The 25,265-nt window shown below is 38.2% G+C and overlaps 1 protein-coding gene across 1 annotated transcript in view; it reads left to right on the top strand.

Annotated features, from left to right (window-relative positions):
• The first annotated feature begins 977 nt into the window (after nucleotides 1–977).
• Nucleotides 978–25,265, top strand: part of slc35f3b (solute carrier family 35 member F3b) — an 84,433-nt gene continuing 60,145 nt past the window's right edge. The window contains exons 1-2 of the mRNA XM_082154494.1: nucleotides 978–1,247; nucleotides 2,846–3,060. Of these exons, the coding sequence (XP_082010620.1) occupies nucleotides 1,156–1,247; nucleotides 2,846–3,060 (307 nt within the window). The 5' untranslated portion in view covers nucleotides 978–1,155. The remainder of the gene's footprint in view (nucleotides 1,248–2,845; nucleotides 3,061–25,265) is intronic.

Here is a 25,265-nt window from a genome sequence, read left to right as displayed (position 1 = left end):
GAAAAACCCTCTGCAGATCTTTTCCTTTCTCTTTCTTTTCCTTTTCTCTTTCTTTTTTCTCTTTCCTTTCATCTTTATGCAAACTATCTATTTTATTCAGTGAAATTATATTAGAGGGAGACCGTGGCAAACCAAGGTTTTTATCAAATTTGAATGGATCTTTTCTACTTTATTTAATCTGTTATTACAGTTGGATTTGATACTGTGTTTTTCTGGCTGAAAAACAGACATGAGCAGGATAAATTGCAAGTTCTTAAGATGTCATCTATTTTTAGCCACAGAAGAGTTATTGTACGTTATAATAAGGACATATTTGGTTGTGTGTGTAAACTGCTCAGTGGAAAAATAATACGAAGAGTTAGGAAACATTCACGGGGCAATGCAATATGATGAATTGGTATTTCTGCTGCTGATATTTTGTTTGGAGAGTTTCTATAAAAACGTTGTTCCTGGGGTCCAAAACAAAAACGGCATTTTGCAATGCAAAAAGTAATTTGGGTAGCTAAACATAAATTATCTAACAGCTAACAAATTTTGGTTCCCAGAATCCCTTATAAATATTAACCCTCGTTTTACTACAAATAAAACCAAAAGGTCATTGTAGTTAAGCCATGATAACCACAAATTAATAGTTTTGCTATACTAACCATAGTTTAACCATGATATTTGTAGTAAAACTATGGTTATACAAATAGTAATCATTCTGGCAAACAAAAAACTAAACAAAAAACATGGGTAATACACTTTTGCTATAATAAAACAATGGTTAATTTTCTTACAGGATGTTGTAGGTACATTATTTTATGGTTGTAAAAAAAATAAAACCTAAAAAGAATGTTCCTAGAACGTTGGGGGTATATGGAGTATGGTATTATTGGTATATGCCTGTAAATCTATTATAAAGTGATGTATTGGAAATACGATTGATTATTCCAACAGGTGGACATCCCTCTCTAAACCTCTAAAACCCAGTAAAACGTGCAGCACGAAACGGCATTCACCGTCAGATGGCGCTGTGGTTCTGAAAACCGTTGAAGGTGTGACAGTTGATATCTGAAAATCTGTAAATGCCACGGCTGGAGTGTGTAAGAGTAGTGGGCGGACTATTCCAGTCCGTGTGTCTCTGTGCGTGTGAGCAGTGGTCTACTGTCATTCATGGGGATCATGTATGGAGATGGTGACAGGCTCGGACCTCCCCGGAGGGACTGCATGTGTTACTTGGGACCCCCGACCACCCTGATACCCATGTAAGAATTTTACAAAGCAGCTATGCATGAATAGAATATGTGTTGTGTTGAGATGAGATGCAGCTTTACTCAGCATCAGTAGCTGGTTTTCTATTCAGGGTGTGAGAAAAAAGAAAGCACAGTTAGAGTCCGCCTCAGTGATGACAATGATAAAAAACTAACCACTGAGTTCATTACGCGCAAGTCTATAAATGGCGATACGCGTCTCATGCGCATCTGGGTATTCTTAATTATATATATTTATATGTATAGAGCAGACGGTACAGTTCATAGTTATTAATATGTCTTAAAAGTTCATGCCGTTTTATTTAGTCTATCTAGACATCAAAAATAGCCTACTATGCTGTTCACTGGAGACTGTAAATGTAACGCCAAACGCGTTTGGAAAAAAAATAGTTTTTTTTTTTTTTTTTTTTTAAGGACTAAGTATATTAGAATTTAAATTGAAGATAGATTGTTAACGCGGGGTATCAGAAAGACGTACCAGCAGTGTCGTTAATTGATCCATATGTGAAAGGAGCGTCGGTGTAGCCTATTTGGTGCGTAAAAGCGGAATCGCGCACGCCTCCCGGTGGCCATGGACCGCAGCATAAGACATTACTGTCATAAGCTGTCAAGTTCTGATATTTAGCCTATTTATTTTGTAAAACATTGTTATGCAAATTCAGTTAGTTCTTATCTGTTTTACGAATGTAACTGCCAGCCTCCTCTGAATATAGTGATCAGCAGCATGATTCAATGTAGCCTATGATGCATGCATGTAGGCATGTATATTCATGTATTTATTCCTACTCAACATTTTATCTTAATTGTTTTAATTGTTCAACTACACGCAACATGTCGTTTCTATGATATACTATTACAAAAATGTAAAATTTGTAATAAAGTGATTTTTTAAAAATAATACTGATAGAAAATCTATGCGCAGTAAACCGTTACTATAGTGAGATAAGGAACCGCAATTTCCACGCGTAGCCTATAAATGAAGTGCAAAAGTTGCGCGCTCAGATTTTACTTTTGTTGATATATTTACGTTATTACTGTTATTTTCAGTAGTATTATTTTTAATATATTATACTAAAAATGTATTTATTTATTTCCCTCCAAACTTCCCTTTAACCCCTTGTTAACTAATTCGCACTCGATCTTTGAGTTTTGATATGTTTTGATAACTGAAAAAGCGCTCTTAAATTGAATTAGTGAGACATAATAATGCATAGCCTATTTGTATATCTATACTTTCCTCCAAATTAATAGTGGCCTACTGTACCAGTAGAGGTTACTCTGTACGGAGCAGCAGTCATGTCTGGTTATCATCTCTCAGCCGCTCTGCCTCCTCCGCTCGTAACGCCAGTGAAGGGTGAAGATTCACGCATCCACCCTCTTTACGCACCGAACAGGCTCCGCGCTCGGAAGCCGTTTTACGCGAAGTGTTTGTGTTTGAGAAACACTCTATCATCGGTTTAAAGAGGTGGACTATTCGAATCCCAATGTAATGAGAAGGGTTGTCTGTGTGCCACGCTCTCACTGGCACACCTCACCCTCGGTGTCAAGCGCTCGAAGCCAACGCGATTCCAACTTTGTGTTCTTGTCTCCAGCGGAATGCGTAGATCGCCCGAGGTGAGTCCCAGAAGGCTGTCCGACATCAGCCCCCAACTTCGCCAGCTCAAGTACCTGGTGGTGGATGAATCGATTAAAGAGGACCTGAAGTCATCTCGATCAGTTGAGGACATCAACAGCGCGTCCATCGAGGAGAGGATCTTGAGAATCACGGGCTATTATGGCTACCAGCCCTGGAATGCCGTTTATAAGAGTAAGCAACTTATTTAAAAAAATGGATTTATTGTTGTTATGAACAGTTGTGAACCATCAATGTGTTGAGGTGCTCTCAGAGGAGCATTTTATTATTTTGAGGGTTCCCCCACCCCCCATCACCCCACCCCACCCCACCCCACCCCAGCAGCTCACGCAGCAATAGACATGCAGCAATAATATAGAGCTACAAAATGAATGTCAATTATAGCATATATTATATTTGTTCTTGACAGTATTTGACAATGTTTGAGTTCAAACTGAGGTCTCTGACTTATGTTTTGTAGACTTTTGAGTCTCAGTTTGATAATTGTTGAAATTTCTTCTGAAATGAGAGGCACATGTGAGATTTCTGGGGTCTTTTTCTCAAGAGAAACATCTAAGAAGCTGGAGACTTAAGCAGCATATTGATTTGCTCTCCATTTGATCTCATTGCTGTCTTGGAGATACGATTGTGAGATGGAGATTTCAAGGAGGAGACTTTTTCTTCCTTTTCTTTTGGGCAGACAGTGCAAGATGCAATTAGGCTGTGAATTTTGACGCTTTGATTATGTGTTCCATAATAATGTATTTATGATTAATTGATCGGCAGGAGGTGCAGTGAATGATTGCAAATATTGCATGGGGCATTTGAGTTATTTGATGATGTATAAATCCCTTTAATTAACCATAACTTTTAAAGGCATGGCCACTATCCTGGCAAAGGCGAGGTTTGTGTGTTTGGCTTTACAGATATATAGAGAAGAGCTTCTTGTCCCGATCCTTTTATCCATTTTAGTGTGAATGTTCCCTCTAGATAAAGGAACTGTATTCTTGTTTTGAGACCCACTGTGCTTTTAGAAACAGGCTTTTAGAATAATGCCTGGAGAGGCTGTATTCTGACTCTTATAAAACATCATCCGAATGACCTTTCATTGGGACACACTAAGAAATGGTTTGGTTTGAAAACACACGATACATTGACAAACTAACTTTTTTTCAGTAGGCCCATTTGTCAACACAGTGGCCCCCCAAAAAAGTATTTGAACTCTTAAGCCACACCGTTATATTTTATAAAAAAAATTTATATCATATAGAAATGGGGGGTAAAAGTTTACAGTAAGTCACTTTGAATTGCATAATGCATAATCAGTGTTTATCAAATATCACCATACTGCTGTTATTGTTGAATGTCACATTTAGATGCCTAATTCAGAGTACTCATTTCCTTGTGTGATCCTCATTTGTTGTATTTACTGCAAAGGCAGCCATGAAATGGCTCCCTTGATTTAAGTAAAAATGAACTGTGAAAAGGTAAGGCTTTAGTACATTGGAGCTTACTGCCATTTAGCTTAATAAAGAGGAGATGAGGGTCCCAAACGGAAAATTAGGAAAAGTCCAAAGCTTTACACTCAAGTGGAGAGTGGAGTAGTAAATACCCTCTTAACAAACAGTTTGGGGTTAGTGATGTTTTTAATGTTTTTGAAAGTTTTTTGTGCTCAACAAGGCTGCATTTATTTGATAAAAAATACAGTAAAAATTGTAAAGTAAAATATTATGATATTTTAGAATATTATATTTTAACTATAGGGATGCACCAATGTGTCATTAAAGGCAATTATTTTCACTATTGGCCATCGGCCGATTGTTTAAAAACAGTCAATAATAAGGGCCGATTATATCAGACTGCAACTCATACTGTGTGTGAAGAAAATGTATCTTTTGTTGAATTTAGGGCTGTCAAAGTTAACACCGCGACAAAAGCTGTCTATGTCAGATAAACGCTGTTCTTTTGAACTTTCTATTCATCAAATAATCCTGAAAAAAAAAAAATTTCACCATTGATAATAATAATAAATGTTTCATGAGCATCAAATCATCATATTATAATGATTTCTGATGGATCATGTGACACTGAAGACTGGAGTAATGATGCTTAAAATTCAGCTTTACCAACACAGAAATAAATTGCATTTTAAAATATATTTTAGTTATTTTAAGTTATTTTTAAATGAAAAAAATATTTCACAATATTACAGTTTTTGCTGTATTTTGGATCAAATAAATGAAGCCTGGGTGAGCAGAAGAGAAACAAAAACTTTTAAAACATTAAAAAATCTTACCGTTCTAATATTTTTGGTTCTAATTCAGTTTTCTTGCCTAAGTTGATTTGATAATGCTCTGAGGTTTCCATCCTTGTCAGCCTTACAAGACTGTAATAAATGCTTCTCAAACATACAAAACGGAGAAGGTATGCCTGTTCCCTCTCAGCACTGTAGAGTTACACTGCATCTGCAGTCCTAAATCAGTTTCTGTAAACACTTTCTGGTTAGCTTGTTTTAATATTGCCTGCAGTGTGCGTGGTCTCATCTGAGTGAGCTGCTTTCTTTGCGTTGATTATTTTTAGGACTGAAGAATCAAACCATGTCAGAGTCCTTTATTTTTATCGTGGGTTTTAACTTTTTAATTTTGGGAGGAAGTAAATGGATTCTTAGTTAATTATTTTATTATTATTAGTATTATTGCAATATGCTGCACCCTAACAACGGCATAGCAATATGTTAAGGAATATCTTAGCATTGCGGCAGCTTTACTTTTCCAGTCTTTTCTTCATATTTTCTCCACAGAATGTTAAAATCAAGTTCTTTTAATCAATTTATAGAACAACCGATTAGTTGGGGCTCGATAAAGTATTGAACTTTCAGTAACCAACTACCTAGCAACACCCTAGCATCCACCCAGAATATCCTAGAAGTGCTCTAGAAGATGTTAGCAGTGGATTTGCAGATACTTGTAAAGCAGTAAGGGAGCACATTGTGAGCCTTTATACTCTATAACTATGTTTCTATCCACCTATTTGTATGCGCATTTTGGGAAACTGCTGGATGGAAATGTATAAGTTAAATTTGCAACTTTGGACGGAAACCTCTATGTTGTTTGTTCAAACTTTCGCCAGTTTTGCTTATACGTTTTGTGATTTTTATCTTATGCTCCATGTTACACATTGTGATTTGGGCTTTAATATTGGACTCTGCATGGAGATGACAGTATCTATTACAGTTTTTGTCTTAGGTGATATCCTTGACCGACATCTGTCACATTTGTTATTCTCACCCTTCAATCAAACATGATTTTATGGACAGAGAATAAAATTGGACATCAAATTGGCTTTGAGGGGAAGGTTTGTCAGAGGACAGCAGAGGCAGGCAAAGACAGATATTTGTTCCTTAATGGTCTTTATGTAGACAAGAGGGGCACATGTGGAAGCATCTGACAACAAATTAAATATACATTCTCAATTCCTATAATTCAGTTCCTGTCAGGGATTGGTGAAAATAACAACACACCAAGAAACTTCTTTTCAAGGCAAATTTCAAGGCAACACAAGGCAGCTGACAAAGATCCAAAGAGGCCAAGCGGTCTGTGCCTGAACCGCCAGGGCATCAGTGAGCAGAAATAGAGAGTGTGTTTTAAAGCTGGTTCAAAAACAAGTGAAACCCATGTGAATTACTTTTTTACTTTACCTGAAGGGTTGTTTAACTCCAGCAGAGTCTGTTCTGCACTCTGTAATATCCTCTTTCACTGTAGTAAGCCCTTGGGTCTGGGTCACACAACTTAGAAGAAGTGGTTGACTTTGGTTGGCTTTTGTAGCACTTTCTACAAATACAGCACAAAATAGGGCCTGAAATTACAACAAACAACAAAAAATTTGTGGTCGATGAAAGATGTGCTTAACCTTCAAAAAATGTTGAGGTTAAATGAAATATTATGCATTTTATAATATAAGCCTGGTCGGTAACACTTTATTTTACGGTGTCGTTGTTACACGTTACATGTAGTTAATGTAGTAGTAACTATAAATTATGCATAATTGCATGCAATTAACCCTACACCAAACCCTCATCCTAACCCTAACCCTATAGTAAGTACATGTAGTTAATTAATGTTACTCAGTACTTAAATATATAATAACAGTGTAACAAAGACACCTTAAAATAAAGTGTAACCACCTGGTCACACTATATATTAGGTGTCTTTAAGACTTACATCAGAAAATAAGTTCAATGTACTTGTATTCTGTTAATACTGTATTGCAAAACACTTCTACTGCAATTGAGGTGGGATACCGTTAAGGTTAGGGACAAGTTTCGGTGGTATGGGTAGGTTTAGGGGTGGGTAAGAGAAGGCTCAACAGTGTAATTACAGATGTAATTACAGTTTTGCAAATTTACAGTTTAAATATCTGTTTTATGTGATTGTAATTTAACAAGAAACATTAAATAAAAAGCAACATTTAATTTATAAAATAAAAAACTAGCTAATTTTCATAATGTTCAGGGTCCAAAGAAGATGAAGAGGATGAAAAGGATCAAAATAATTATTGAGTTTATTAAATACAAGTAAATCAGGTAATCCATAGAAGAGTATAAACGAAAACAATGTGCACTCAAACACATTCAACATCAGACCAAGAAAGAACTGAAACAGAGGGCATATATACACAGGATAACGAAACTAAATACAAACAGGTGGGATGTAATTAATGAGTAACCAAGGACAAAAACTAGTGGTGGAAAACTGAGAACTAACTAGGCAGACATAACAGAAACTGAACACAATGAATAATGGCAAATAGTGCATAACTGTCACAGAACGCAACCCTTCGGGGAGCCAGGCGGGCACCTAGAACACAGCCAGGACGATAGCCCACTGCAGAGTTGACAGAGAGAGGAGCCATGGTGATGACATGGGTGATGACATGGTTGACGACACCTGGGGGATGATTGACGGAGATGTAGCCGGATGGAAGTGGAGCCCTGAGCACAGACGGAGAGCAAATGGGACAGAGAGAGACACTGATGGTTCTGGAGACCAAGGCGAAGCCACAGCGACAACCGTCCGAGGTGGAGCCAGAGTGCCTGAGGCAAAGCTGGTGTGACTGAGGACCAATGCAGAGCCCGGTGGAGCCAAAGGGGTGGAGAGACGGAGCACAGCGGATGGCTCGTAAGTCTGTGGTGCAGGCAGGGTGGCATCTGACCAAGGCGAAGTCTGAGGGAACCCGGTGGAGCCGTAAAGTTGATGGTATGTGATGGAGCCGAGGGAGGGAGAAGCCAAGGTAGAGCCGACTGGTCAACGGACCTGGGTTGAGGGGGAGGATCAGTGCCTGGAAGCGGAGCCGAGGGATCCACTTGCTTGGGCGATGCTGGAGACCGGGAGACCTCAAGCTTATCCACACAACAGAATGGGTTCTGAGGAGAAGTCTAGGGGCTGAAGGGAATCAGGAGGTGGGATGGGGAGACTGGGTGGGGTCAGTGATGACAAAACAGGGTGATGAAACAGGATTTATGCTGGGTGGGACCAGCAACGATGAAGATGTAACAAATTTATTCTTTAGGCTAAACCCCTTGAGATGCATCATCTCGTCTTCAAGATACATAAGACTTTGAGCAGGACTGGGTCAGTGGCGACAATGAAGGCACAGAAGATACAGGGCTAGGCAGGGTTTCCCAGTCGATCAACCACTCCTCAGTGTCCAGCTCCACTAATACTCCCACTGGCACGGATGTTGCCGGCTCACATACCAGGTCAGACTCACTTTGGGGGTCAGGCTCCCAGGCGATGGCTGGCTCATTCTTCGTCTTTGGCTGATGCATCACGGCAGGCAAAAGCTCTCCGTCTGCGGTGGGCTCTGGCTTATTCTCCATGTGTGGCATGGGCGGTGGTTGACTGGGCACTGGGTTCGGCGAAATGTGGTCCACTGGAGGATCTTGGGCAGGCAGGGTTGGGATCAGGGCTGGACTGGCCATCGGGCATACCGGGCACTTTCCCGGTGGGCCGACGTGCTTTTTGGGCCGATACATCTCATACTCATATATCTTTTTTATTTATTTTTTATTTTTTACGGCCCATAAAATTTGTACATCGGCGGCCCATTCGTTTTGTTTTGTTTTGCTTAATTGGCGGCGCTGGGTTTGTGCTGGTGTAATGCATTGGTCAAAAAAAGTCAGCGTTAGTTTTTTTCTTTTTCTGACAGACCAGCCCATGAAACACGTAGATCAGCGGCCCATTGGTTCTTTTCTTGATTGACACTGGCCTGGCCTAATCACAACTTTAAACGAGCGAGCGAGCGTGCAGCAGTGTCAGTGTGTATCTGTCAAAATAGTCAGCGAGATGGAGAAGAAACGCAAGGAATGTGCAGAGAAATAGCGTGAAAAAAATAGAAACAGGCCCTTAAAGCAGACGCTGTAAAATGTCTCAAAATATATGTTTTCTGACCTTCATCAGCTCCTGTTGCAGATGATGATAGTAGGAGGATCAGGAGAGAGTGAGAAAGTGTGGAGCCTGCGGTAAGCAGAACTACTTTCAAAACACTTAGGCTATGTCATGAGTGTGTAGGAACCCATAACCCAGTTACAGATTATTTCCACATCTGCATAGTTGACGATTATCACAATTCACTAGAAATTTAATGAGAGGCGTTTGTAAACCATGTTTTCCGCCAAAATAAAAGCTTGATGCAGTTTCCGTCAAAATAAAAGATCATGTGCTTATCTCTTTCAAGTATAGAAATTGGTACAAAACTAATTATGAAAGTTTCCTTTATTTTTTTGTGCATTTGTTTTACAAAATATGGCTATTACTGTCATTGGATTAATATTATAGCTATTATTATGTAGTGTAATGTAAATAGACACTGTAACTAAAAGAGGTTTGAATTTTTCTTTGTTTAATTTGCACGCTGAATATGGGTTGGAGCTTTTAATTTTGAACTCTCAAAGTGCACCAGATTGATGAATTTAACATTAAAATGCAAAAAAAAATCTTACGGGGGGGCATGCCCCCAAACCCCCCTAGAAGGACAGAGGTCCACCCACCACAGTTTTACCAAAAATCCTGTGAGAAACACTGGTATTGCTATGCCAATGCAGCTTATAGCTTGTTTTAGGATTCATCACTGTGGGCTGGAGTATAGTTTAACAGTATTAATAAATGTCGAATTTTTACCTATTTCATCTGTTAACTCTCACTCGTTCCTACTCACTCATTACATGGCATTAGTGGTTTTAAGGAATAGGAGTCGGTATGCATATATTTAAGGGCGTGCAAAGATGAGTGGTGTTTATGATCATATAGTGGGCCAGTCTGGGCCAAAATGCCAGGGCCGATTTTTTGTCCCAGTCCAGCCCTGGTTGGGATAAGTATAGCTGGTTCAGAGCAGGCTTCCTCCTCAACAACAAGTGAAGAATCAGCTACACACAGCACATACTCAATGTATTCAAATAATGAGTAGTTGCCGTTCCCCACCAGCATATTTTGGAGCAGTTCATTGTTTGGCCCGCTCCAAAAAGTGCATCTTTAAAGTTTACTCGTCCCAATTAACCTGATGTCACAGTTCCAGGAATTTGTCCACAAAATCCTCTAGTGGCAGTCCTCCTTGGCTTAAGGATCAAAGCTGATCCTCTGCGTAATCCAAATGATTGTGGGTCTGGTGTTCTGAAACATTCAGGGTCCACAGATGAAGAGGACGAAAAGGATGAAAATAATAGTTGAGTTCATTAACTAAAAGTAAATCAGGTAATCCATAGAAGAGTATAAACAAAACAGTGTGGATTCCAACACATTCAACACCAGACAAAGAATGAAATGAAACAGAGGGCATATACACACAGGATAATTAACTAAATACAAACAGGTGGGATCTAATAAGTAACCAAGGAGTAAAACTAGTGGTGGGAAACTAAGAACAAAGGAAAACTGACAAGGCAGACCGACAGGAACTGAACACAATTAAAATTAAACCAAACCAGTGCGTAACTTTGACAGTTTGGAACTGAATGTTTGCAGTTATTGATAAACCCATATATTGCAATTATGAAAAAACACAGTTTCTTTACCAGTTACAGCAAATTCAATTTTTATTATAGATATTTTGCGGCGGATTCCCAGGAAGTTACGATTTTGGAAAACTCTGCTTTATTCACAAATGTTTTATGTGACATTCAAATTTTGTGCATAAGTTAAATTTGAAACTTTGGATGGAAACATAGCTAGTGATAGTAAAGATAAAATATGGATATTTGATGGGTTTAAAACTAGCTAGCTTATTTATTAGTAGTAAATCTAACATATCTAATTATTCTCACAGGGGAAAAAAGACATAACATTTGTGCCTGTAATGCTTTAAAAGTGGTGAAGTGTGAGCCATGTTGATGTATCCGTGCATGGAAAGTGACTCACATATAATTCACTGTATACATTTAAAAAATCAATAAATTAAGAGAAAAATAAAAAAATGGGAAGAGCAAGGAAGGTGCTGCTCCAGCCTGGATAACAAATTGCATAAAAGCCTAGCAGAAAACAAATCGACCTGTCATGCACCAGCCTGCAATTACAAGTAAATTGCATCTACAGTACAGGTAAAAGGAAAGTCTAAAGGTCTTCTTACAAATATAATATGCAAATCACAGGGATAAAAGTGTTGCTCTGCTTCACCGTTTGTAAAGGTATTGTTGGGTAGGACAGTGTCAAAATGATTAAGATGTTCTACCTGTGTTCTGCAGTGTCAGGGGTCTGTAAGAAGGTAATAACTCTTTCATTAACCTCAATATGGAAGAGGAGGTCTATTTTTCTCTCCAATGGTGGGTTACATAAGATGAGCTTAATGAATTATTTGTGACATGCATCTGCCACTTTGCATCATCCTATGCTGCGTTCAGGAGCCTTTGAACTTCTTAATGAAATTCTACCAATTGCTGCCTAATGAAACTCTCTTTACTTTATAGGAGATATTTTGAGACTTACCTGTATATTAAATTATATCTACATTATATATGATGAATCTCCCATTTAATGTTAGTAAAACAAATGTGTATATACATCATTGAAAAGTGACTTAAAATAATTATTTTATTGTTCTCACATATGAGACATAGCCTACTTCAGAAAGCTTGTCATAGATCACATAATGGAGTTCTAAATTGAAGTTTAAAGGAATAGTGCACTCAGAAATTAAAATTCTGTCATAATTGACTCACCATCATGTCATTACCAACCCGTTCTCATTAGATGCGTCTCTATAGCATCTATTATACGTTTGGGTAGGATTAGTGGTGTGGGGTACGTGGGTATTACACGCAATAAAGTGCGTATCATATGCCCGCGAAAACTGTGTGTCTTATGCTTGAAAAACTAATTTTAGCGTCTGAGACGTGAGCGTCTCAGCGTCTTTTGTATTACACAGAATAAGATATATAGGTTTCTAACTACACGAGGGTGAGTAAATGATCACAGAATTATATTTTTTTTAGGTGAACTTCCTTTATGACCATATTCGTATTCCAAACAAATCACAACTCTTCACAATTCTCCTGTGCTCAACAGTTCTGTTTCTTGATTGATTCCCTTCATTACAGACCACAACAAAAGCCTGTCAGCTCTTTTCCACTTTTTCCACTATAGACTTCATTTACACAGACTTTATAGACACAGACTTTATTTACTTACTGTGCTGAATCCAGTTATTGTGCTGCAAATAACACAGTTTTTGATTGTTGTCATCAGTTCTCGGTTTGATGGAGTGGCATTAGCCTGAATTGGAGTGCTAATGTAATCGCAGTCTTACTCTTTTGCTGTGGTTCTCTTGAGCACGGCAGCATTACTTCAGGCTACGCCAGGGGAAACCGTCCTTGCAATTAGTGTTCTGTGAGTCACTTTAGATAAAAAGCATTCACGCAGTAATAACCAACTAACAAGCTGATGAAAGACTAAATGCAAAACTCCATTAAATGTGTGATTAGCATTAATGTAAACAAATAGACATGCTAACTGAAGCTACAGTAGATCGGCCTACAAGTACACAGTTTAGTGCTTATATATACTCAGTGTCACTGAAATGAGAGGCTGTAATGTTTTATGAGTTCATAACCTAAAATCAGTCTTTGTGTAGGAGGATCACCAGAGAGATGTATGACTAATAACATGAATCATTCTACACTTTACATGAGTTCATAACCTAAAATCTGTTTATTCTGAAATTCTTGTGATCTTGAAATTATGTTAATTATTTCAGTACAAATTTGTTCTTGGTTTGCAACTGACCTGAATGATCAATTATAAACCCATTTATTTCAACACATCTTATTGTTGTACTCCTTGAGAATTGCATTATAAGGCTTATATCTCGGTTCATATGATGTAAAATGGTGGCTAAAAATGAAACGGCAGAAAATTGCCTCAGATAAGATTAACTTGTACGGTCATGAATTATGTACCGAGGTCTTGAGGGGATAGACTGGGAAAAGATTATCGCATGACTTCATGTCTGTTAGAATCTTGGGGCATGATCTGCCTGACTTTTTTATTTTTTTATGAATGCAAGAAATAGATTTAAAAACATTGTAGCTGAAATATAATCTTAATGTAATGAAACAAAGGCAGAAAGTAGAAAAACTGCTTAGAGAAATACAACAAGGAGTAAATTGACAGTGTTGTGCTGTTATATTCAAGCATACAAGCCAGTTTTTAGATGTTCATGTAATATTTATCATTTCAGAGTTTTTTTTTTTGTTTTTAGTTTTTTGCTATTTTAAAGCAAAGCTTGTTAAGGTGGAAATGATGGGCTGCTCAGATGCGTGTAAAAATGCGAGAGACTGCAGATAAAAGGCCTGCTTAAAATTATCATAAGAGATACAAGATCTAATATGACGACAGTGCTTATAAAGTGACATTAACCTAAAAAGAGTTTCTTTAGAGTTATTCTCCACATTCTTCCAATAGCCAAATTTTAAACACTTTAAAACATAAATTGTGTCTTCAAATTCTTTATTTAGAACTCAATGCCGCTTAAATGCATTGTTCACCCAAACATTATTGTTCCAAATCTGTATGCCGTGCTTTCTTCTGTGCATAAAAGTGGATAGTTCAAAGATCCCCCCCTTTTCCCACCCCAAAGAGGTTTGGGTGTGCATAACATGCATAACAACATGAGGGTGAGTAAATGAGTTTTAATTTGGTCATTTTTGTGATGCACACTGGTATGCAAATTAAATGTTGCGAAAGACAGATAAATCACTTGGAAAGCAAAACCAAAGGAAAATATTGTTGGCAACAACAGAGCATGACCACAAACCACTGTAAACTATTTTGTCCTGTTACATATGGTTAGTGATGGGGACGAGACCGCCTATGCCGAGTCCGAGTCAAGACCGAGTCTTTGAGGAAGCAAGTCCGAGTCGAGACCGAGTCTTTAGGAGTCGAGACCAAGACCATAAAAACATGTCAGTTTTCATATTCATGATTTAATATCACCCCAGTTAATAATCAACAGTTAGGCCTACAGACTAAGCTAGATTGGGAATTGTTTAGAGGAGCAGTCTTAACGTCTTAATATGGACTATGCTTTTACTATCATTAAAAAAATCCCTACCACATGCATCATCTTCTGCCTATTTTTCTAAACTGCTTCAACAGTGCTGCTCTGTCATCAACATGTTAAGCCCACCCTGACTATTTAAATCATAGTTAGGACATGCAGAGCAAATAAAAATTTTCTAGTGTGTATTCTAGTGGACTAGTGATTGGGGACGAGACCGCCTATGCCGAGTCCGAGTCAAGACCGAGTCTTTGAAGGGTCGAGTCCGAGTCAAGACCGAGTCTTTGAAGGAACAAGTCCGAGTCGAGTCCGAGAAAGCAGAAATCGGAGAAAACAGAGACCGGACTCGAGTACTACATCACTACATATGGTCCACTTATAATTGTTGTTATACCAAAATGAACCATCATTTTGTTTTTCATGATTATTTTCCACTCTTTCCCTGACCCATGAAATTAAACTGGTTGACTTGTGCACATAAGCTGTGACATAAAAGGCAGAAGCCAGGGGGAAAACATTAGTCTATTTCATGCTTTAAAGAGCCCTTCAAAAGGTCTGGCGCTGGCAAAACATCTATTGTAAAATAATGAAATATTTGCAATATGAATACTTGAAAAAAGAAGAATTGTGCACAATCAGAGCATTGTGCATTTTGTGAATTTTAATTGCATGCTGACTTTTAAAAAAGTACTTACTGTTTTTACAACAACCTTGTTTTTTACGCTGTTGGTGATTGTCTCTCTCGATGTGACCCAAGGATTTGATCTGTCTTTCTCTGGCTCTCTGGACTCGTGCTTGTAGAATGGAGTGTTTGTCCATTGATTGTTCCCTTCAAAAGTTTCAGCTCTGCTCTAAACAAGGTCAGACTGATCCCCATTATAACAGCCTCAGTCTCTCTCTCTTTCACACAATCACATATACTCCACGCGTCGCTCTCTCACACTTTCTATAAATCACTTTATCTCTCTCAACAGCAGTGCGGTGTTAAAAAAGAGAGAAGGTCTTAGCTTCCCTTGCTGCTGCTGCTGCTGTGAAAATCCAAATGTTTGGTATATGTCAGCCAAGATTAATTTTAAGCAGAGGTCTGTATCTGAGAAAAGCATAAAAAACTAACAAGAGCTGAAAAGATGCAGAAAGTGATGAAAAATCCTTGTTTAACTCTTCTCATCTCTCAGATAGATTTGTGTGCTGTCACTGGGAAATGGGGTTATGCGCTTACATGTATGGATCTTTTCCCAACAAAGGCTTTGGATCAAATAAAGGTCACAGTCATCAGCGGTATGGATTTGAAGCTTGGGCGGTGTCAGTGATTGTTCTAATACAATCTTTAACGCTTGATTCACTTGAGTTGTCAGATTAGAGCATTTATTGTAATGAGTCTTTGTGTGTTTATTAAATTGAAATTGTGCATTTGGTGGATTTATATGTATTGCTACTTTTGTTTCCGTACAATTAAAGGTGCTGTATGTAACTTTTTCACTCTACTAAAGCATAAAAATACCATATGTTTGCAGATATAAAGGAAAAATGCTACGTTCACATACTCGTTTCTCTGAAAAACACTTCTACAGCCAGTTATTTTACTTTGAAATTTCACAGGCTGGAATGTTTGTTATTGTTTTGGTCTGTGATACTGCACGTTGCCAATTTGCCAATTTTCATTGTCGATTGCGCTCGTTCCTGTTGCGTGTGCTCAAACTGGCAACCCGAGTGAGCGCCGTCCAGTCTGAGGAGCAGGTGACGGGAGAAACGACAATCTCCGATATTTTGAATTTGACTGTAGTACCTATTTAGACCACTAGTTGTCATTCTTACATACTGCACCTTTAGACAGCTTTAATTATAATGGAAGTTTAGAGAGCAGAATTCAGTGAGCTTGCACTTTAGTGGTTATAAAGGAAGGGCTCTTCTCTTGCTTTCTGTTTATTACCCTTCCAGATTCTAAACGTTTAATTTTAGCAGACTCTAGTCTTCATAGTCACATGATCCTTCAGAAATCATTCTAATATACTGATTTGGTGCTCAAGATGTAACGACACACCAACACGGAAGATGATGAACCCAGGAGTTTATTGAGAAGCGTGAGGTATACAGGCAAGTCCTTTACACAGTCTTTCAACAGATCGGGTAACATACACAGAGCGCACAGTATTCATAGGTCAATCTTTCTCAAACAGGAACTTCATAAATACCGGTCAACAAAACTTTATCCACAGGAAACATCTTCAAAATCCAAAACACAGTTTGAGTCACTTATCTCATAAACACAGAGAAGATAGTCCATAACAGCTAACAAAAAACTCAGGTCTATATAACAAACATCAAGGCCAGACAATGACCGAGTGCAAGTGAACAGTTTAATTACAAGTCCAAACGAAAAGGTGATTAGCTACAGGTGTGTTTGATCAGATTGAGAGTGGGTGATCACCCCCTATTCCCTAATTCACTATTCCCTACATTACTCCACCAATATAGTTCACCTGAAGGAGTGAATGAAAACGAGTGTGTGAATCCAAATTTTGTTGTTTCTAAACTTGCGGATGGATGGATGGATGGATGGATGGATATCCTTTTGATTTATATCCTAACAAACCCTTTTCACACTATGTGGGTGGTTAAACCCTCCCGCTGTGTCATATTTTTTATGGTTACCAGAAAAGAATGACAGTCCTCCCAGAAAGGTCAGTTAAGTGTTAGAAAAAAGAAACCAATGGAAGTAAATTCAGGATAAATCAGCGGGAGAGATTTCAAAGAGAGGATGAGAAAGAGCTGCTCTATCTCTGAACTCTTTCTTCTGTCCCCAGTGAATCATTCCTCCATGCGCACAGACTCTTGATGTTCCCTTTAGCCCGGAGTGACAGAGAAACACCTTACCTTGTAGCTTTCTCTCTCTCCTTTATATTCAGAATGACAGTGTGTTCACCGTCATTGATCAAAAGATCGCAGTTGCACTGAATTAAATGACTGACTCTACCTCAAGGCTCATCAATTACTCATTTTAAAACAGAGCCAACTGCCTGCTAGTGAAAAGAAAGATAGCGATCACTTTTTCTTCCCAGAATGACAAGAAAAAATGCTTCATGGACAAAATGTAGGTGTCCCATGAGTTTTCAAATGATCAGTAACAGCAGAATAAAAATACTGATTTTCCAATTAATTGAACCTTCAAATTCAATTTTTTTAATGTCTGCTTTCTTCAGTCTTTCTTCGTTTAAAAAAAAAAATAATAATAAAATAATAATAATAATCTTTGTAATAATTTTGTAACTTTTCTGCCTTACCAATGTCGCCAAACCTGTAAAAAATAAAGTAAATTTGAATCATTTTACAGTCATAAAGCATGTAATGCATTAAAATATTCCCTAATGGATCTAAATGAATTTGAATCAGAATCAGCTTGAAATCAGGGAAATCAGTGCAGATTCCCAGCGTTAGTACAAAAAAAACAATTATATTCTCTAAATTGAAATGCACAAACAATCCTGCTGCTTGCATTAAAGAAACCAGAATAGGGAAACCTACTGTGAGAGAGAGTACTGTGATCATTTTACCTGAAAAATGTAATTGCTTCAGAAAGAATTAGAAATGAACACTTTGGTCTCTAAGTAATTACATACCTCTTGTGCTTCTCTGATCAAAAATAGGATGTGAAGTTCTCGCTAATCCAATGCGCTGAGAGAAAGTGATGTGCGGAAAGAGTGTGGTTGTGGAAGGTGAATAAACTTTACTTTCAGCATAATGTTGTGATTTTCTTTCTATCTGTTTCCAGCTTTTATTTCTTGCACTCGTGGGACAGATAAGAGGTGATTACTACTTTATTACCCTTTACAGCTCAAGTGCTTCTGCAAAGTGCAACTAGAGTATTTTAGAAGGTTTGTGGAAAGGATGCTGTAATTTTGCAATAGTGGAATTAGCCAACGTGTATTTAGCATCTATCTATCTATCTATCTATCTATCTATCTATCTATCTATCTATCTATCTATCTATCTATCTATCTATCTATCTATCTATCTATCTATCTATCTATCTATCTATCTATCTATCATTTGCTGTTTTTGGGGCTGTTTATGAAACTTATCGTCACATATTTGTAGGTATTATCAACCATTTTTGTCGCAGTCAGGAGTCCTGCCTATAGGTGAACGTGTACTCGCCAAGCCAGTTTTTTACCTTATTTATTGAAACAGCCTTGTAAATATTTTAGTTGGTTGTCTTAGGGGACTGAGAAATGAGAGAACAACTGACTTCTGTACACTCTTATCTTGAATTGTAACATTCATATTTTTTTTATCACCACCAGGCACATGGACAGATGCTCGGGCCACACTGATCACTGATTAGCAGGAGAAATTAGCAGTGCTTTAAAACACAAGTCATAAGCCAGCCTGCCAGGACACGTCAGCGAGCTCTGACCACCATGTCAGTGTGTGTAAAGTCAGTGCAGTCTCAGCGCATGTAATACGCACCACAGCCTGGCTCCATGCACATAGGAAAAGCAGGCAATTAGAGCAATGCTGGTGACATATCCAACACGACAGCCAATGGGGGAGGGAGCAAGAAGAGGCTGAAATAAAAAACCCTCACCCCCTCCACAGAGCCCTTAGGCAGGACTGCCCATGCCCACCCGGTCTCATTCTGCATTCCTGCCCTGACTTTCCATCATCTTTGTCATCATCATCATCATAATCAACTAATGAACTCGTTTCTCAGATTGACTGTTTGCCATATGTCACTGTAGATTTAAAGGTACATTTCTGGTGGCATTTTGATAAAGACATTTGAAAAGCACATTTTCGATCTCCGTGTCTTTTCAGTGTTGGAAAGGTCATACATTTAATTTCTGGGCTGGTTGGTACTTCATGATTCACAAAAGCGGCACAATCGACAAAACTGAGAAAATGAACTCAAAAGTTGAGTTTTTTTTTTATTCTTTCTTTGTCAAAACACTTTCTTGTCTGCCAGTTTAACGTGCAGAGGAAATGAAAGTGAGATTTGTGTGTGGAATTCAGTAATAATGAAATGCACTTGCTGATAGCGCAATTTATTTGCATTTGTTTTAGTACCAGATCCACTAAAGGAATTATACAAACCAGCCCAAAATAGCAATAAAGGCTCAACCGTTGGTTTAAATTTGGCCGACCATTTGCAGACAGTGAGGTGCGTTCTGGAAACCTGTCCAAAAAGAGACATTCTGCTGACATTAGTAGCACAGAATTGACACATTTCACATTTAATTAAGCACCAAAAAATTGATGCTGGTGAAATGTGAATACAGAAGCAGTGGAGTTCAAGACAAAATTAGAGAAGAATTAAGGTTTAAACAACACGGTGGACAACACTGTAATTTGCGTTCTAATTTAAATCTTCACTATGAACGCTTCATAGATTTTCAGTCATTTTTAATATATAATGAATAGTTTGTGTTTTCTTTATAAGGAAAATACACAGAATATTGTTTGAACTCCTCAAAAAATGGTGCATATGTTTGCCATAATAATTCTTAAAGGTGTTCTAAGCGATGTCACGCGTTTTTTAGTCCGAAAAGGGAAGTTAGCTAGAAGAGAGATGTCCTAGAAAACGACAACGACTAACGTTAAAAATTTATATTTTTGAGAATTTTGATATGGCCGACAAACGACCAAAGAGACGACGATGAACAAAGAATAGGGAAAAGGAGCGAAACGCGAAGTCCCGAATTTACAACGGAAAAGCGTTCAAAAGGTGGCGAGAACTCTGCCGGCAAAAGGGCTTCCAATCCGACATTCAGGTGGCTCTGTTTTTGCTGGACAGGTTGGTAAATCCAGTTTGTTTTTTCTAAATGGTTCATGACTGTTTCAGGAAGCACGGAAGGGAGGGGAGGGGATGGGATGAGGAGGAGGGAGGGTCGAGCTAGCCTTCGTTTTGTTTGACAATACTTTGAACGTCAACAAGAAGTGACTTCACGTAACATCGGCTTAGAGCACCTTTAAGGATTTAAATAAAGCTGTTCTTTACTTGTTAAAGCATTACAACAGACTAAAGATCACCTCACATCTCATCCCCCGATCTCTAGAGACTCTTTTAGTGTACGTTTAGACGTCAAAGATGTATTAAAAATGGAAAAGATTTTCCTTTGCGTTTTTAGTGTACAGACGACAACATTGTCAAAACGATCCCGATCCGCGAAAACTACTAAAAACGCTGTATTATTCATGTGAGGCCAGTAGTTGGCGATGTTACTTTGTGAAGTAACACTTTGCGCCTATAGAGTGATCACATAATACGCATGTCATGTGCAAGACTTCATCGTTTTCACAAATTTGCATTTTTGTAGTTTACACTGAGATGATAACAGCATAATTTTCTAAAACGTGCACATTGAATCCCGTTTTCAAATGTTTGCGTTTTCAGGACTCCAAAACGCAGTCGTCGTTTAAATGAACGGCCAAAACGCATAAAATATTTTCCATTTTTAGTTCTGTTAGATTCTGTTCATAAAGTAACATCCACTTCTTAAAGCAGGTGAGAAGCCTCAATAGGGTAATTCTCATTTAAATAGAAGGACTTTAAAAAAAATATATCATTTTTAAGGTAAATAAGTCCTCGGCATTGCTCACTTACAAGTCAAGTCACATTTATTTATATAGTGCTTTTTACAATACAGATTGTTTCAAAGCAGCTTTACAGCGATAACAGGAAATAGCAACAAAGTTTGTTTCCAGAAGAAAATAGCATCACACTCCATTTTAAGTAAGTTCAGTGATGTTTAATTTTTGTTGTAAAAAAGTTATTAATTTAGTTAATAAATTCTCCGCTCTGGAGAAAACCGCGATTTCATCGCTCAGTTCAGTTCTCATATAATGGTGTCAGTGCAGGCAGATCTATAATATTGTTGAATATTAAATTAAATGTCCCCAACTAAGCAAGCCAAAAGCCAATAGCAACAAAGGTGAAAAAAGGCAACAAAGGTGACAGTGGCAAGGAACCAAAACTCCATCAGGTGGCAGAATGGAGAAAAAAAGTGTATGAACAGTGTATGATTCAGGCAGCATTATAGGTCAATACCATGTTTGTTTAGCCTCAATTGATCTACGCATCTCAAATAAAACACACTGGTTATTTCCCAGCCGTATCCTGCCACCAGCAGAATAGATGCTCAGCCTAGAGCTGTAGGCCTAGTTCTCAAGTGGTGGTTTCCAATCCAAAATGCATATTCATCTGGCCAGACTCTTGAACCTTGGCCCTCTTACCCCCTTCCCTAGTCGGGAAAAAAGTAAACTTAGCCTAAAATCAGCCTAGCTTACTGTGAACTCTTCTGTAGTACTGCAAGTTACCTTTAACCCTTTAGAACCTGAAGCTAAAATAGGTGTTTTTCACATATTTAGATTTTTTGACTATGCCGTTTTTTTAGCTTAATTTACCTTATCTGCTTCGGAGTCATTGGAATGGTTATATGACTTTTTTGGGGTTGAATGGTGGTCTTCTCGCACCCCCCTAGCGCATGTGAGCGGAAAAAAACTCTTGCAACTTTGGGCTGGCAGGCTCCGTGCGTTCCCCGGCTTCTTTGAAAACAAATGCACATGACCAGAGGGAGAAGATGGGAGGGGGGAGAGTCGCCAATGAGTTTTTACGACAGTGTTGTCAAATATCTATTCCGAGGCTGTAGGGGGAGCTCTATAGAGAAAGCTGCGAGCAAAAAGCGAGAAAACAGCGAAGAAATTGCCAAAACTGCATAGAGCCGCTTTAAAAAGAAATGCCACAAGCAAACAGCAGATTGAGCACAAGAGTTATCACCAAAATTAAACAAAAAGTAATAAAATGCAAATCATCATTACAAAGAATTGATTCATCACACAATCGATGTATGCATTTCATTTCAACTGGCCACTAAACCAACAAAATTGTATGTAAGCACATCATGACAGCGCTCAGACCTAAGCACATTAACTATTATGCAGAATTACAGCAAATGTGCATGGTCGCTAAGTTAGTAAATTTACAGATTTAAATTCTGCAAAATAACTGTTTTCTCAAATAAAGCTTAACATATAACAGTTGCAGCGGCGGCCAGAATAAAATCAGTCACCTAACTTATTCGATTTTAAATAACTTTCCCAAACAGCAAACAATTTCAGCAGTAAAGTTTTAGCTTTTTGATTGATGCTGTCATGCAGTGGTATCGCTTATAATTGCTGGGGTTGAAATGTTTTAAAAGCTTTGGCTTTCTGCACCAAATTAAGATCTGATGTAGGTATTCCTTTGCCGATTAACTCCAGCTTTTCTTTTAAAGGTAATCTTGAAAACAGCGTGGATAATAAATGAGCAACAATGTCCTCCTTGTTAATGTTGCTTGCGGTTTCCACTGCGATAGCACTTATCAGCGTTATTTTTTTTAGATGGAGTTAGTAAGTTAGCCCCATCCATTTTATTAGACTGATGAATCAAGCTGTTTATGTATTTACAGTTTGATTTTAAGGACTTTTGTCCGATAAGCAAGTCTTGTGCTGTGTTGGGTTGCTATTGATGTTCAATGTAAAATCTGGCTACTGAAGCAAAGCTTTAGAATAGTTTCAGAGTCGGATTGATCTTGCTATTAAAGCTGGTTATTCAGCACAAGATGATGGATTTTAGCATCTTTCTGATTTTCTGCTCTACAGCTTTCCAAGTGAAAGTACAGGCACACCTGCTCCGGTTCTTTTGAAAGCAGGTCAAAAGCACCAGCTGCAGCGATGGAGGAACCTTGTACGTGTGATTAGAATCCAGCTTGATCAATGTTGAAAGTGCTCAGTCTGAATGGCAAAATACAATCAGAGCACTGAGGGAGATCAAAGAGCGAAGGGACAGGCAAGATGCCAATGTATAAAATTCTCTAGAAAAAAACGTATCTTCCCAGCTAATATTTGTAAAGCTTATGAGCTGTAAAATTTGAGAATGTGACGTCTCAACGATGCCTGGCTCCAGTAGCGGCTCCTGGCCGTAAATTTAATAGGGCAGATTCTGGGTCTTAGCGCTAGTTTATGAAAAACATTTTGTAAGCTTTATATTCTAATTGCTGAACACATCAGACACACTTTTGGCAGAATTCGAATGTCCTTGCGTTATTCAGCCTGTGAGTGGCGCTCTAATGATGATTGATATACTTTAGAACAAACGACAAATGCATAGAATGTCATCTTAGAATAGAGTGGTGCAGGTATGGCATCCCTTTGTAAGCCAAAACGCAGGAGCGAGTTGGCATTTTAGCACTTCCGGTTCCATCATCACAAAGTCAATGGGTTTTTTGAATGGGATTTTGGTTAAATGGCTGAAATAAAGTGTGGTGAACACAAGCTCAAGACACTTTCACGTTTTATTCTACAAAAAATACATCAGTATTACCCCAATTGTGATTTTTTTAGCTGTTACGTTTCTTGAAAAATGCCAACGCATTCTCATCCTTGGGCGTCATAATACTGACGCTTTTGGCATTTCGTCTACATCGAACGCACATGGCACCCTTTAGCGTCAATATGAGACGCACAGAGCTTTGTTCGGTTATGGGTAGGTTTAGGTCTAGTGTAGGGATAGGGTTAGACCGCTAGGAGGCGCCTTCTGGCCCATTTCTATCTGCGTCTCATATTGACGCTAAAGGGTGCCATGTGCGTTCGATGTAGACGAAATGTCAAAAGCGTCAATATATGACGCCCTAGGATGAGAACGGCCTGAAAATGCGGTTGCTAACAAGTGGCTAAATGGAACTAAAGAGGCTGTTGTAGACATTAAACATCATCATGCCGAACAGGTTAACTCAGTCCGCTTTTACAGCCTTGTCATGCTTATAATTGTGCTCTTATAAACTATTATAACACAAACATTTCAAATGTTTTTAGATAAACTGAAAGAGTAGTTGAAAGCTTAGTGTCGTGGGACCGTGGTAGTTCGTTTATAGATATTTAGCTCTTCTGGCAATTGCATTTAGGCTTCAAAATTCATAAAACTTGTTCTCATCTGTGAAAATGATCTTGATAGACAAAACGTCTAAGTATCATAAACCACAGAGCTTGTTTTTTGTTTTGTTTTTTGATAATCCAAAAGCCTATTGAAAACCCCTATTGGGTTTTTGTCGAGGGAACCAGTGTGATGCTAACTGCCGGTTGGCCTTCAAAGTGATGTTATATCTGCTCCACTCTTGCATTAATGTAGTATTTATTGCTTCATGTTGTTTTAGAATGTTGCAAGTTGTGTAGTTATTCCAGTGAGGAAAACAAAGTCATGTCTTTTCTCAGAACAAACAGAAAACAAAGACAACAGAACTACTGAATATAAAGGCTATTCACATGAGCATGTTTAAACTAAAGGATCTATACTTTCATTAATTTGAAATGCTACTCCGCATAGGAAGAACAGACATGCCAACTAGTTACCGCCCTAAAGATTACCGAAGCTGACTGAAATCGTCTTGGTCTGGAGCAAGATTTACGTGAGGAAACGTGAAAGTAAGCGTGGCAGTCAGAAATCTGCCCCAATACGCTGATTTCACGCAGCCGTTATTTTGAAATCGAAAGCGTGGCTCCGGTGGGAAGAAAACCGGAAGTGTCGCCTTTAATCACAGGAGAGTCGTGAATGCGATGGCGTATTGTTGTGTTTAATGATGGTGTGTCAATTCTAAAAATGTACATACATTTCTTTCATACTTTAGACTATATACAGTGAAATTCATTTATAAATAAAAATTTTTTTTTATATATAATTTAGAATGTAAAAAAAGAAGCAGGAATGAACTATATACATATCCTATATTTAATAGTAACATCCAATAGTGTAAATCGCGGCAGCAGCTTCAGGTTGGTAATCCAAGGCATTGTTGTTTATCTTTACTTCCGGGGTTCTTCCCACC

Source organism: Leuciscus leuciscus, assembly GCF_965113295.1.
Source record: "Leuciscus leuciscus genome assembly, chromosome: 22".
NCBI lineage: Eukaryota > Metazoa > Chordata > Actinopteri > Cypriniformes > Leuciscidae > Leuciscus > Leuciscus leuciscus.
Note: the sequence above shows the minus strand (reverse complement) of the source record. Positions and strands in the feature narration are given on the sequence as shown.